Raw genomic sequence first — 15,438 nt, 5'->3', positions numbered from 1 at the left:
AACTTGGCTTTCATGTTTAAAATCATACAAATGTTCGGTAAATAGTAAGTTGTCAAGTGATCAATCTGAAAACACATCACACGGTATAGCTGACTTAGATAAACCTTGAAACCAAATTTAAGAAATCATTGTATTGTAGTTCCTGAGAAAAATGCGACGGAAAATATTCATGGGACGGACGGACTGACTGACGGAAGGACAGACAGAGGTAAAATAGTATGCCACCCCCTTTTTTAAAACGGGGGTATAAATGCTGCTTAAGAAGTAAAATTTAAATTAATTATCAAAATTGCGCGTCATAAGAAGGTGCGGAAATACACAATACATATGGCCTAGTTTCAAATAAATACAACCAAAATGTCAAAATGTATCAAACATGCAAGACTGTATTAATCATCTCTCTACGAGGTAATTGCAACCCCCAGGGAACTACCAGTGCCCAAATACACCTTATGACAGTAATACAACAGTTCATTCCGAATTAGCACTGTTGCAACATATTTTCTTTTTTTTAATCAGTTGTATGGAAACAGCAATATTGAACATACATGTATGAATGTATCATATTTAAACAGAACAGAAATCAGATAGACACAAAAAAAAAACCACCAAAAACAGACAATTTGTTTTTCTTAATTTATTGCATAAACATCATTAACTATCCAATCATTTAACTGGTGTCACTGAATTGATATTTTCGCACATATCTAGATGACTTAATTTTCTTAATCCTTTATTTTGTGCATACAGAACAAAGAACCGTTGCACCATTTGTGTACGGTGGGCATTTTAAACTTCCACATTTTGCTCGTACGGTAAGGAACAGAGCTCCATCCTCATTAATATCATTTGAATTGCCCAGCGGTTCAGCATTACTGTCAACACAGGCAAAGTCGACCTTGGCTTGACTGTTCTGGTCACTCATCAAGTAGCCATGGTATTCCGTATTCCAACCGCTGTAGCATGTCTTTCTGCCTGAAACATCAACAAATCGAAGTAATACTTAAGTCGTACAAGGTCGATATGTTGTATATAGTTATTTAGTCATATAAAATTTTAAAAAGGCGGTAGAAAAACCATTGACTTATAGCCACTTTCGACCCCAAATCATTTGATGTTAACAATCATATGTCACTATAAGGTCTCAATTATGAGTAAAACACATTATCATGTAAATATGATCATCTATGACAGACCCATGGGTAGCAAAACCTAAAACAATGAAACAATGGACAAATAAAAGTTTGACATAAAACGAAAACCAATTATGGCAGTAAGCTAAATTTTCTATATCATATTTTTGAAAACTTCAACATGTTTAAGTTTCAATGATGTCTCACTTATCAATTCTATTATAATGGCTGACTTTGTTAATCGTATCTATCCAACTAGTTTTAACCGAAATATTTCACAGATACATTTTGATCTGTTCAAATCTTTACATGCATTGTAAATACAATGAATGTCTTATAAAATCAAAAATTTCTGACGAAAAAAGGACTTAAATTTTACAAATTTGGGAAATTTGCTACAACAACGTTAAAGAAGTACATGTACTTGTTCCTATATTAAACATTAATTTACGAGTAGAGTCGATTTGCCTACCATGATTTATTATGACTTAGTCTTCCTTGTAATTTATCAAACAAAATTTGTATCATATAGGGTGCAGCGCTAAAGATTAATTGAATAATGTATTTTAAATCTTCAAAATACCTGGAATCATTATCATGGTTGATTTATGTTTCCGGAAGCAGACTGAACAAGGTACCTCCGTATTGTGCAGACTTCCGGACCATCCTGTTGGTGTGTGCGCATACGAGATTTCGTATTCACTACCATATATCTGGTCATTTGAAAACGACTGTTGTTCTCCATTTTCTGGATCATTTGGTAGACAAAGGTAATTAACACCGCCTCCTTTGTTCGAGTAATGATTACCACCGGCCTGTCCTAAAATAAATAACGTCACAATTTTATTATTCAAAAAAATACCTTGATTGGGTTCTGGGAGAAAAACCCTAAAAAGCTATATTGTAAAGATAAACTTATATACTATGGGACATATTGATAAAAGATGTAGCTATCTTTCATACTTTTCTGTCATTATCATAAGGCAGCTTCGGTGTTCCATACCTACTTAATTAATTTTCATTATCTCTGCCAAACACATTTAACCAGGAAAAGTTAATGCAGCTTTCTGTTTTGACTGCTTCCTCGCGATCGACCCTGGTAGAAATTGAATATTAAAAACTTGAATGCTGAAATCTAATCCTGAAATTTGAAAAAAATAATTTAGTGATTAAGATTATAACACATGGTTGACTGCTGCCAATCAGACATGTACACGTTCCATCTACCAAGTAAAGTCGACATTTCAAACTTATTATAAAATATGAGAAACACACCAAAACACGAAAATTGAATATTGACCGGTGACCTATGAAATTGCAGCTGCTTTAAATTCACACTTGTTCGTTGTCCTCGGTTAATGTCATATCTTTGGGGATGATAAATTATTGTAACAACCTCATCAAAAGTCAATTATTCTATATTGTCTCAGTTAGATATTTAGATTTTCCGACACCCAGGCACATTAGACCAACATCATTATAACCATTACACGTGACGATAAGATAATATATTTTACATGGTGCGTTGGTGAAACTTTAAGAATTTTTTTTATTTCCAAATAGAAATAGGTGGTTTTAGGTTTTGTTATCGAAAATGCAACATCGCAGGAAAAATATCACGATAAAACATGAAAAATAATTTCAATCATTTAAGGTGAAAAAGGTGGAAATTTATTATGTAATTATATTTGCTTATTTACTAAATTTACACCAGATAATCTTCTTTATTTAAAATGATTTAGGTATTAGTTTGTAAATTTTCATATTGATTCATTCATGTCTTCAAACGTTTAAAAAGCTATGGAATAAACATTTTGTTTTTACTTCAGGTTACATATTTTAGAAGTCGAACTCGAATGTAGAATCATTTACCTGTATAAACTATTTCTGCTCCACTTGGACAATCTTTCCTTCCCCATCGTATGTATGTCACACCTGAAAAATAAAAGGAATACGATGTAAAAATGAAATAAAATGACTCTTTTTAGTATGATCATCAAACTTGCTGTCTTTCAATTTTGATTATCTGAACTCATTTCATTTAAGCAAAAGGAAAATGTTGTAAAAACAGCCTATAATGAAAGTCATCTATATATGTCAAGGTATTCTGGTGTATTAACAATATGCTAATCTCTAATGCCCGTGTCACACTGTCCCGATTTTTACGCCGATGTCATCACGATTAGGGAAATTTCCCAAATCGGGACTGATCGTATCCAGATCGGGCTATTCGTAATGCAATCTTTAACCATCGTAGAACAATCGGCCACTTTTTCTAGACTTCGGGGACAACTTCGGGAAGGGTTCTAAATTTTTTAACATGTTAAAAAATCACCGAAGGTGCGTCCGATGTTGAGGGTTCGTATTGAGTTCGTATCACCATCCTCACCATCGTAATGTCACCGGGAATGCATCTTTGCACATCGTATTGCATTCGTGTTTCCATCGTTTCCATTGGGCAGTTTTGACATTACGATGTCTACACGAATGAAACACGAAGCTACCAGAAGGTCTTACGATGGAAACACGACTTCGTGAAGACCTCGTAATCCCGTCGTGTTGCCATCGAATTAAAGTACGAAGGCGACAAGATGGAACTACGACGGCAATAAATTCAGCTAAATGTAAGTTAATTTTCGCGCTTAAATAATTTAAAGTGCCAGTCGCGATATGCACTGGTCAGTCTAATACGACAGTTAAGAAAGACGTTCACAAAACATGGAGCTCATATCATATGATTCTATCAGAACAAGAAAGGCGACAGCGTTGTTTCTAATAATTCAAATAGAACAAGAAGAGCAGCTATTACAGGCTCAGGATTTACTTAAATATAAGATACAGAAAAAAATGTTTATTTGGTATGAGATTGACTAAAGATTTCTCCTTATTCATTCACACACATTTAACTATACAGTACCTTCTGAAATTCATCAAAAAATATTCTTTTTTGTCAATTTATCATAACAAGTAACATAATGAAGATCATAAACGCGCCTCATACACTAACACTGCATATTCACGTATATAGGGAAACCAACTTTTTCTTCATTATTCTGATTTTTTTTGTATCGTCTGAGTTGTTGTCACACGAACATTTACTCCATAACCATTTTGTTTTCTATATGTCATATTTTGCCGCATTTGTTGCTTTCCCCACTTCTTTCCTTTTGTATATATTGTTATGATATTCTCCTGGAAAGAACTCTTTTTAAATAAAAGGTATCAACGAACCCATTACCTTACATTTAAGATAAATCAGTAAACATGGGCATAATTATGGGTGATTATTCAGACTAGTGCACTCATTTAACAGTTCAAACAAGGCAATGCCGAGCGGTGGCATCCCCTCGTATGTAACATATTGGGGACAAATATGAACACTATATTTGTATATGACACATGCAGAAAATGGTAAATTGAATATGCATCTTTGATACATAAACCATTCTTTTAGAAATCAAACAAAAGATTCAGTAACTGGAAATACCTTTAATATTGTCTTTAGAATAAACAGGTAAAAAATTTAGCAACCAATTTCCTGTGTATTATTTTATTTTAAGGAGAAAAAACAAGTCCATCTGCATGACCTTGACCTTTGACCTTGAACGTAAAAAATGTCAGATTATTACAAGGAGGAACTATATACCAAATGTGGTTAAAATCTTTTGAAGCATATTGGTTTGAGAGAGTCAACAAGGGTGGTATTGCCTTGTATTACGACTGCCACTGTGACCTTGACCTTTCAACTTTAACGAGTAATACCATACCAAGTTTTAAACATTTTGGTTCTAGAGTGTCCATAACAGTTTTATCTACACGCAACTTACATGTAGTAGGCGAGGGTATGTAAAACTAAGTTTTATAAGAATAAGACAAAAAGATCGATTTCCCGCCATGCATGGAAGACTTGTACAGAAACGATATGTTGTCGAAATTCTGTTCGTATCATAAAAAAGTTCAAAACAGGTAGAACGCAGTTTTAGATCGTTTGTATACTTATCGTAAGCTGTACACGACGTCTTTTATACATCGTATGGCCATCGCGCCATCATCGTAATCAATCGTGTAGCCTTCGTAATCCATCGTGTAGCCTTCGTGATCCATCGTGTAGGCTTCGGTTGAGTTATGAAGCTTAAATAACCGTCTTCGGTTAACCTTCGTATGTCCATCTTTTGCTATCGTTTATGATTTCGGCACCATCGTATAGACTTCGTTATTCATCGTACTTGCTTCGGTCACTTTTTGGTATTTCAACGAGATCGGGACCAACTTCGTACGAACTTACAATTTTCGCATTCGGGTGTCCATCGTATATAAAAATCGGGACAGTGTGACACGGGCATTAATATGTTCTAAATAAAATGTAGAGAAACAGCTATATATAAAATCCACCAATGACTGAAAAGTTAGATATATATGTATGTAACAACAGACACCATTCACAACGTTGTTGATTCGATGGACAAGCAGATGAACATGTAGTGAGGTTTAGAATAGTACAGGCAATACAATTCAACTGGAAAGGGTTAAACTGTTTAGATCGGTACGAAGCACAAAAACATATTTTAAAAAGACAAAAAAAGCTGAGTTTAGTAGACTCGCTGTTATTGAAAGCTATTCTGAACGTGTCCTAACCTTGGGATTTTTCAAGAAAAGCTTCAACGACAAATATAGGATGTGATATCACATTGATTATAAAATCTCTTCTTATATATCCGATCTTCTTAATATTCGATGTTCTGATCGATCTTCAAATATTGCTGTCGTAACGGTAAAATGGATAGATAGTCAAAATTGCAGGTAATTGTAAAAGTAATTAAAGATATTCTTTTAGGGTTTTGCCAGTTGAACTATGAATCTTGGTTAGTCTCCAAAAAGTTGCATGCATGAAAAAAAGTCACGGAAAGTCTAAAAAATGAAGAAAAAAATGAATCAGACGAAATACCTGACTGTTTTTCCTGAACTGTTGTATTCAATACCTCAATTTCCTTCTCAACTAGAGTCTTCACATTTTTGGCGGTTTCTTCAAAAACTTTTTTCATTTCTAGTTCTATGTAAGCTTTTAAATGTTTGTTTAGATTCTTGACATCTATATCAGCTTTTAATGTGGCCCCCAGATTATCCACTAATGGCATGGTAACAACATCATCACAGGCTGCATCCTCACTACAGCTGTTTGTCCATACTGATACACAAACTATAGCCAAGAAACACCATATCACATGCAAACATTTACACATTATAAAACTTGTGTTTTGATAACCAGTTATATTATAAGAAATCCTTTTCTATTTGTCAACACCCTACACCATGCAAAAGTTTCTAATCCGTTTAAAATTTGACACCTTGTCTTGATTTTAATGTATTTTATGTTATTTAATTTGCCTATCCACTATTTACCAAAACGTCACACATCACTTAGTAACACATGCAAATATCGCATCATAGGTACATCTTATCAACAAAACAGCTATTATAATATTCGAATATAAAATACGAAGAAAAAATAAGTTAATGAGCGACATGCAGTTCATACATAGATTCGTATGTTACTGTTAACGCATGGTATGTTGTTAATAATAATTCCTAACGGATTGAAATGAGATAGAACTATTATGACATCTTGAAGAAATTATTACGATTTATTCAAAAACAAGACATTTTCGCTCACCTGCACTAGCATGAACAAAATATCTTGCTTATTTATATTGTTTTGCTGATCAATTTTCTGTATAAAGTTTCTCGATATGTACTATGTAGATTTTACCCAAAACTCAAAATAATAATAAAAACTAAAGAGCAATAACTCCTATTGGAGTCATCTGATTATTTGATTATATTTAGATTTTGGTAAAAAAATATATCATGGCTATCATATTTATTTTGCTGTTCGTTTGTCCTTTGTTGCAATATACTTATCTATTATGTTTCAATTGGGAAAATTGTAAAAACAAAATAGTCAAAAATATATTGCTGATTATTGATGTTATGTATGTTTCAACCAATCTATGATCATGATGATGTAGTTTTCAAGATAACCTAAAAAGAAAACATGAAAATAAGCCATGATAAGTCTTCAATTATGTAGAAACTCTTTAATGTACGATTATTCATGCGAGGATTTCGGCTGTTTGATATTCATGTAGATCTTGTCTGGGCTTCTAATTATTTTTCTTTTTACGCTTTCTGCATACATTGCTCTATTATACTTTTTCGAAATAAATGGTAAAGTAACGAAAATTTGTAAAACATAAATTAACAAAATCGTCATATAAGGTCAAAAGAGTAAGTCATCTATTGGTTATAGTTTAACTTAAAAAAGACTCATTTTATGGCAATCACTTCTAAAGGAGTCGTCCAATGCCATTGGCATTTTATTTAGATCTTTTTATAGCTAAACATGTTTGCCTTTATTTAGTTAGTTTAAACATATTTATTTATAGTGGATTGGGAAACAAGTTTTTGCAACTTATATTAATCCCTTTCCACTTTAACTTTATTTAGTTATTGAGATAATAGGCAAAAACCTGGAAGAAAATCGTCTCTCAATGGTTATCACATGCACTAATAGTTATTACCTACGGGTGAGGGAATTCTCGCTACATTGAAGACCCATTGGTTGCCTTCGGCTGTTGTCTGCTCTATGGTCGGGTGGTTGTCGCTTTGACATATTCACCATTTCCTTTCTCAATTTTATCTTATAATTAGAGTGAATAGTGACTTCTTGTTAATTTTTGTTTATGTTTTTGATATCTATAATTATAGTTAACAAGTAAGTCAATAAATGCAACTGCCCTCGTATGCTCTATTTTTATTTATTCTTTGACTGGCCGGAATGAAAAACACAAACGTTTTACTGGATACACTCAGGACTACTCAGGCCAAGTTTTGTCCAAAGTAAGTTTAGTTGTTTCAACGAAAAATAGTATGTTTATAAACAACGTACGAGAGCGACAAAGACGACAACGAGCGCCAATGCCAGCCTTATTGATGACTAGGAATCACGTAGCCTTATTACCAGGTGAGCTGCAAGAAAACAAATTATTGTATACGTGGAGTAATGGCCCTGACCCTCAAAATAATTTTCACCAAAAAACGTAATTACGCATATTAAATGGATGTTGATAAATATGTTCACATGCTTTGTTATTTACTTTCAATTTGATGAATTCACAATGCATTCTCAAATATGCTATAAACTTATCTTCTCCGCATGTAAAGCAAATTGTTAATTAGAGAATTTCTCTCAGCATTATACGTCATAGACAAGCTTTTTGTCCTCTGATTTGAGTGCATTTCCAATGCTATTTAAAACATCCCATCATGGTGTTTTACTTGTTTCGTCAACATCTGTTGTTTGATGTTGGATTAGGGTTTGGTGTATTTTTTCTGGGTTTTTTTTGTCTATATTTTTTTGCGTTTGTTATGTTTTGGGATAACGTGTCTCGATACTAACGCATCAATGAGGAAGTTGATGGGGATAGGAACCCCCTTTCATTTGGACGATCAAATCATTTAAATAGGGTTGTACCCATCCCTTTTTCTACTGGTTTAAAAATTTTCCTTTTAAAAATGGCTCGGTCCGGCCCTGCATTGTGTTGTGATGTCGTCATATTACTGGGCCTATGTTGAACAGCGTGTAGGTATAGTTGAGCAATGGAGAATGAAATGTAAAGGCCATTAATTGGCTCTTGAAATCGCATAAAAAGTATAAACATGTTGAAGCAACTGAAATCACCTCTGTTTCTTTTGTTGATTTCGTGTTACTCAATCTTTTATTAGTATTCTATGTTGTGTTTTGTTTGCTGACGTTAGTCTTTTCGTTTTTGCAACGGCATTGATGACGTTGCGAAAACGAACTTTGTCATTGTCAGTTTGTTTTCGATTTATCACTTGGATTGGTACTGTTCATCATGTCAAGCTGTAAATAACTTTTAGGGTATTTGTTCTAAAAACAACGAAAAAAACTCCGTCTGATTAATTTCTTTTTAATTAAGGTAAGGATATTACACGATGTGTTTTTAACAGTCCATCTCAAAAGGTCACATTTTTTCTCACTTCATATAAGGATCTTTATAATATATATCTGCATCAGCGGAATTAAATGGGAGATATGTTCCTGATTGTCGGTCATAAGAATCAGATCCGAATGCTGATCTATATCCATGATGTGTCCTGTCAATAAAATAGACTGATTGATATAATGTATCAAAATATACATTGGCTGAAGTATTTATTTTACCGTATTGAATTATAATACATAAAATGAATCAGTGGTTTCGTCGCAATGTGTTCGCCTCGAATGCAGGCGGTCGTGGGTTCGATACATAATCATGTCAAACCAAAGGCGAACAAATTGGTATTCGTTTTTGTATTTGTTAAATGTTAACGTTGTGTTTCTTTTGTGTCGTTTGTTTTCTTTTATATTTGAGTGTGAATTCACATTACTATAAGACGTGTCACGGTACTTTTCTATCCGAAATATATGTATTGAGTTTTGATGTTGTATTTGTTATTCTCATCGAAATTTGGTTAATGCTTACTTCTTTTTTGTGTGTTTTACAATTTTAATGGTGTGTCGTTGTTCTCCTCTTATATTTAATGCGTTTCCCTCAGTTTTAGTTTGTAACCCGGATTGAGTTTTTGTCTTTCTATCGACTTATGAGTTTTAAACAGCGGTATATTACTGTTGCTTTTATCTTTAAGCTATTTAAACACGCATCATAAAAGCAAAAGAGCAAACACTGGTCTATTCGGAGCCAAAATAGTGTTTCCGGGTAAGGTGGCATTTCATACTGTCGAACTTGTCACTGTGACGACTAGCACCTTTAAATTTCAGCTCAGAGTGTTGGTCTAGTGCCAAGCAGGATTCAGTTTGAAATATGTATTCAAAAGTGTAATTTTGTTATAAATTTAGGTTGAAATAACATTTGTGTCTTAAATAATCATTCCAAAATGTAGAGAAAACAAACTCGACGCCCTCGTCGTAGACAAAGCAGTACGAGGAAATAGCACACAGGTGATCCTCGATCTACAGTGTATGCATGCAGCAACTGCATACAGTTCGGTGAAAATTAACGGCACGATCATATTTTAGCAAAACAGTTATATTCAGATTATGGCGATTGAGAGTAAGTTTTGAAGTAAATAATGTTTCTGTATGAAACAATTTGTAATAAGACTGTAAAAACCTTTTCTGTAGGTAGAGCTAATCCCCATCGTTATCCCAAAACTCTGTCACGATGTGGTTTTGGTATTCACACTTTTTGAATATAGAAGATTGCAGTTGGTAATATTTACTTACGTTCCACACTTAAACTTTGATAAGTCTGTGGCTTTTTCCACTTCTTCTCCGTTGAAGCCAATGTAATTGCCGTTGTGGTCAACTCTGTCATTGCAGATACAGGTATAACCACCTACTTTGAATCCTAATCCCGGACGGAAATCACACTAGAATGAAAAATACATAATTACGTAACAACAACAAAACATATTAAGCAATCATATCGTTCTTATCCAACACTAAATTTGTATTCAATTATGAAAGCATGGTTATAGTTTCTGTGATTCCTCAATTGATTTTAACAGAGATACCAGAGGGACATTTAAACTTCTAAATCAAAAAATAAACTGACAACGTCATGGCTAAATACGAAAATGACAAACAGACTAATAAAGTACAAAAAAATCACAACATAGAAAAATGCATTAGACAACACGAACCCCATCAAAAACTGGGGATCATCTACGGTGCTCTGGAAGGGTAAGCAAATCATACTTCGCATATGGCACCCGTCGAGTTGCTCATGTTAGTTGAAATGACTTTTAAGAAGATTTATGGTATTTAAATAATTTTACACATGTGACAAAAACATATAGGTAACAGCTCATAAACTTGTATAACTTTAAACAAGGTTCACATAATCCTATGAGACACTCCGGTATTGCAATTAAAGAAAATGTGTATCAAAATATGTACCAGTTATAAAATTGTGTTTTACCGTGGTTTCGATTGGACATTTATGAGTTCCTCTAAATACATTGAAAAATAAATCAACAGAGTCATCGTCATATCGAAGGTCACATTGGTTGATGTCTTTATCTGTGAGCTCTATATCTATCGTAGCTACTCCTCTGTTTAAAAAAATGATAGTAGATTAAAATCTTAGAACGCAATTATTGTGGGTAGAGTATAATCATAGAACGCAAACAATGAGGTTGATTCGAAACATAGAACGCAATCGATGTAGGTAGATTAGAATCATACAACGCATCAATTTGGGTAGATTAAAATCATAGAACGCATTCAACTAAGGTAGATTAGAATATATAGAACGCAATCAATTTGGGTAGACTAGAATTATAAAACGCAATCAATGGGGGTAGATTAGAAGCAGTTCATAGATTTTTAGAAAGCTTGAACTTGTGTTGATGGAACTTTAAACGTATTTTTCGTTTCTCGTCTTTTTTTTATTAAAGATTACACTATTTGTTTTCTGGATTGATTGGTTTTTTTCAAAAATCATTTTGTAGACTTTAGTGGCTAAATGTGTTTGGTGGGAGCCAAGGATCCGTGTATTAACCTATACATTGACCTACATTTGCTTACTTTTCACACTGCGACTGTGTCTCATTGGCACTCATTTTACATCTTCTTATTTCTATGACATGTTACAATTTTTTTTTTCTTACTTAAAAATAGGTGACCCGTCTCTATTTCTGCCAAAGATAGGAGATGAGTACGTAAACATCCAGACGTAACCTCCTCCGCAATCATAGTATGGCTTAGTCACATGACCATCATCTCTCTGAGCAACCAAAATGTCTGCCTCTATAATGGTTCCATTTCTAAATAAAGAGGAAAAACAACAGTAAGGCAAGTTTGAACATTACATTTATTCAATGTATTACTTCGAAGAAGAAAGATTTATTCAAGGATTGTTTTTGTCATATGTTTATGCTGCAAATTGCTTTCTTTATTTATCAGCTTAAGATCAACAATATAAACAAACTTGATATTCAAACTTTATTTCGGATAATCCCTATCGATACAATGGAACACAGTGAGGCAACTCAGTTACGGTATTATACGTACTACAGAGCTATACGACACATGGAACAAAGGAACAAGAAGTAAAACAAGTGAATAAAATTAACATCCAGAAGAGAGGGACAAAATAATTTCTTACATTCAGATTACATTTAATCGATCATTCATATGCATTTTTGTATTTTTCCCTTTTGGATACAAGGACGTTCATGAAAGAAGTAAGTAACTTGGGGTACCATTAAGGACTTTTTTTTAATGAAACACCTTTAAGTCATTCATAAATGTGCTCAACTTGGAATGATATCACTTACAGATATTTGTAAAACAATATTTTTTAACCTGAAAGTTGTTTTAGTGCGGTCTTTTGCCAAATTCTCGTAAGTTCGGTCTCTTAGAACACTGTACCATTCGTTGACCAGGCTATCGTTCGTGTAATTATAGAAATTTCCTAGCTCGACCGACTCCACAGTTCCATTCCTATTTACGGCAAAAGCTGCAAACAATTCATAATTTTTAAAAACTCCTGGCGCAAGTTCCACAACTCCGCTAAGTATTTCAGGTTTAGCTGTTACTACTAAATTTGTAACTAGATCGTGACAGATAGATTCATGGAACGCTTCTAGTGAACCTCCGTGTTTCTGTATCTGTGAAGACAAGTAGTTTGAATTATAGATAGCTAAATCGGCATATTCCTCCCATTTAGAAAAATCTACGGCAATATTTAACTCTTCATCTGGTGATAAACTTGTGCAGGTTTCTCTGCTGACAGTCGTTCCAATTTTCTCCAAAACTTTAAAAATGTTATCGTTATTCTCATCTGTAATTAAAAGTGAATTTATATAAAGATTCATATAGGTATACAACCGTAGCAACGTTTTAAAGAACATTTTACTCCAACATCAACCATAATAACCTTATTTCTCGTATCAAACATTATCTAAGAGATTGATCCACTACTTATCTGTCTTTTCTACTTACTAGTACACTTGGTACAATCAAAAACCTGATAATGGATAAGGCCTTTGAGAAATAGTGGAATAAATTACTTTTGAAGTGTCCAAAATTCGTTTGAATTACTTGATAAATTGCATGCTTATAATGGTGATTTTGAATAAGTTTTGATTTTTTTACCCTATATATCGATTTCCCTCATTATCTTACTAATGAAAAATTTACACACCTAATTAAATTGGCATTTAAAAAGTCAGAATGCGAATATATGTTCAAACTCTTATAGATAATTTTTAGGAACAAAAAAACAAAAGAATAATGTCAATTGGACATGCCTTGATACTATGACTGACCTTGATTTTTTACTAGATAACATATTTGTTCGCTTAAGATATTCCGTATATTGTCAAGTTATCGGAATTTCAATGGTAATAAAATAAACGGTATCAAATTTCTTGCACCAGATAACTTATTATGCACCACTTATTGCAGACCTGTTTCTGATGAAGACATAATCGTCCAATTAGAAAATATTTGAGGTCTGGAGCAAGCATGTCAGTACATACATGTAACTGCTAGTAGTCCTTTGTTAATTGTTATTTTGTTTGTTTTGTTTCGTTTCTTTTTTCTTTTTTTTTTTTACATATTTTTATTTTACATCGGACTCGGACATTTTTTAAATTGAGTTTTACTGTGCGTATTGCTGGGTTTTTGCTTTAAGGGGAATAAAATGAATCGAACAAAAACAATATGTCAAACGAACTCCATCAGGATGACCACTGTTTCTGAGCATGATGCAGTTAAATGCTTCACACATTCCTGTTCCTCATTACAGTTTCACAAATATACACAAAGACTCACCCTCCTTCCCCCAACCCGATTTTTATACAAAGTTCACTCATAAGAATGATTTATTCTCGGCGATTTAAAGATTTATTAAAGTAGCAATTCATTCAAAATAAAAAAAGTTGTATACAGTATTTGAAATGTAAATTAGAAACAAAACACTAAAAACATTTTGTGTATGACGGTGGTTACGTATACAAATTGAGAAGACCGAATCTGAAAAAAGTTACATGTAGACATTTTGGGGGTTAATCGTCGGTTATGAATAATTTTCGAAAATGTCCAATGTGCGATACTTGATATACTGACATCCGCTGTAACAAATTATGATAGTTCATATACGAACAGCTGTACTGGTTCATGTTCATGTATATAAATTTAAGTTCTATAACAAGCTGTGTGTGGTTAAAGAAACAAGAGAATGACATTTAAAATATTTATATGCATATCAACAAGAAAGCTGCTCTTGAATGTGTAAATCTGCGTTTGTCACGCAATTAAGTGTAAATCAAAGTAGAAAGGATAACTTACGATAGTCTGCGGTTACAATGCCACAGCTAACAAGATATAAAAATATATGTATAGCAGGCATTGTTTTCTGCTGAACTACAACGCAAGAAATGTCCTGGTATATAATGTTATTGTGTAAATGATCAACAATAAAAATAAACCAAAAACAAAAATGTTAGGTTTATATTATTTGGTTTTTCTGATGTTATATACATATATATTATTCGATAGATCTTAATACCGATTAATAATCTTGATAGATGTAACAGAAGGTGTACAATAAAGAAACGGCTCATTTAATTTATTTCTTTTGTTTTTTATTCATATTGTTTTTTGTTTGTTTTGCGTTTTTTTTTGGGCCGATATTTATTATTAGCGAACAGCTTGCGCATTTTTTAAATAATTTTAAAAGTTTAATACATAATTTTAAAGATTGTTCGCTAAAGATTTAAAGTTATGCGTAAAATTCCTAAAGTTACATTTTGGTTTTTGCTCTTTTTTTGTTGTTGTTACTGTTTATTGTTTGGTGTCATTTTTATTATTATGAATTATAAATGTTCATTTCATACATGGTTCTACAAGTGTTTACATCGATGCCCTTGAATCTTCTGATTAACTGTTATCTCATTGGAGATCATATCAAATGTTGATATCATCAATTATATTAATGCCTTTGGTAGTGACATGTATGGGCTATGCACCAACGTTAACACAACCAAATAATTTGTATATTCGTGATGGCCTCCGTAAAATTTCTGAAGCAAGAGAGCCAGACTAGGGTGATTGTAACAGTTACTGTATATTACCCTGACAGTGCTTGTGTAGCGAATATAAAACAAACTTGGAACAGAAAACTATGTGTTATATGTATAGGTGAAGGTATTAATAACATACATGTAAGCCGTATCAATTTTACTGCATCGGATGTGCGTTTCGACAATATGTGTC

General features: G+C 33.1%; 2 protein-coding genes across 2 annotated transcripts; both read right to left on the bottom strand.

Moving 5' to 3' along the window:
- Positions 1 to 621: 621 nt before the first annotated feature.
- Positions 622 to 6,537, bottom strand: LOC134705178 (short-chain collagen C4-like). Its single transcript, XM_063563937.1, has 4 exons — positions 6,079 to 6,537; positions 3,006 to 3,068; positions 1,717 to 1,953; positions 622 to 975 (listed from the first exon to the last, which is right to left on the bottom strand). Exons 1-4 carry the CDS (start codon positions 6,371 to 6,373, stop codon positions 734 to 736), a joined length of 837 nt encoding a protein of 278 aa, XP_063420007.1. The 5' UTR covers positions 6,374 to 6,537; the 3' UTR covers positions 622 to 733.
- A 2,600-nt stretch (positions 6,538 to 9,137) lies between these two features.
- Positions 9,138 to 13,647, bottom strand: LOC134705799 (uncharacterized). Its single transcript, XM_063564516.1, has 6 exons — positions 13,629 to 13,647; positions 12,523 to 13,000; positions 11,826 to 11,981; positions 11,135 to 11,267; positions 10,438 to 10,583; positions 9,138 to 9,308 (listed from the first exon to the last, which is right to left on the bottom strand). Exons 1-6 carry the CDS (start codon positions 13,645 to 13,647, stop codon positions 9,188 to 9,190), a joined length of 1,053 nt encoding a protein of 350 aa, XP_063420586.1. The 3' UTR covers positions 9,138 to 9,187.
- Positions 13,648 to 15,438: the final 1,791 nt, after the last annotated feature.

The sequence above is a fragment of the Mytilus trossulus genome, chromosome 2 (genome assembly GCF_036588685.1).
Source record: "Mytilus trossulus isolate FHL-02 chromosome 2, PNRI_Mtr1.1.1.hap1, whole genome shotgun sequence".
NCBI lineage: Eukaryota > Metazoa > Mollusca > Bivalvia > Mytilida > Mytilidae > Mytilus > Mytilus trossulus.
This window is presented reverse-complemented; position numbering and strand designations above follow the sequence as displayed.

Coding starts and splice junctions, on each gene's coding strand:
- LOC134705178 (XM_063563937.1), bottom strand. CDS start 6,373: ATGTGTAAATGTTTGCATGTGATATGGTGTTTCTTGGCTATAGTTTGT. Junction 3,069..6,078: donor AGTTCAGGAAAAACAGTCAG/GTATTTCGTCTG, acceptor TTTATTTTTCAG/GTGTGACATACATACGATGG. Junction 976..1,716: donor AACCATGATAATGATTCCAG/GTATTTTGAAGA, acceptor TTGATGTTTCAG/GCAGAAAGACATGCTACAGC.
- LOC134705799 (XM_063564516.1), bottom strand. Junction 11,268..11,825: donor GACGGGTCACCTATTTTTAA/GTAAGAAAAAAA, acceptor TTTTTTAAACAG/AGGAGTAGCTACGATAGATA. Junction 10,584..11,134: donor AATGTCCAATCGAAACCACG/GTAAAACACAAT, acceptor TTTTCATTCTAG/TGTGATTTCCGTCCGGGATT.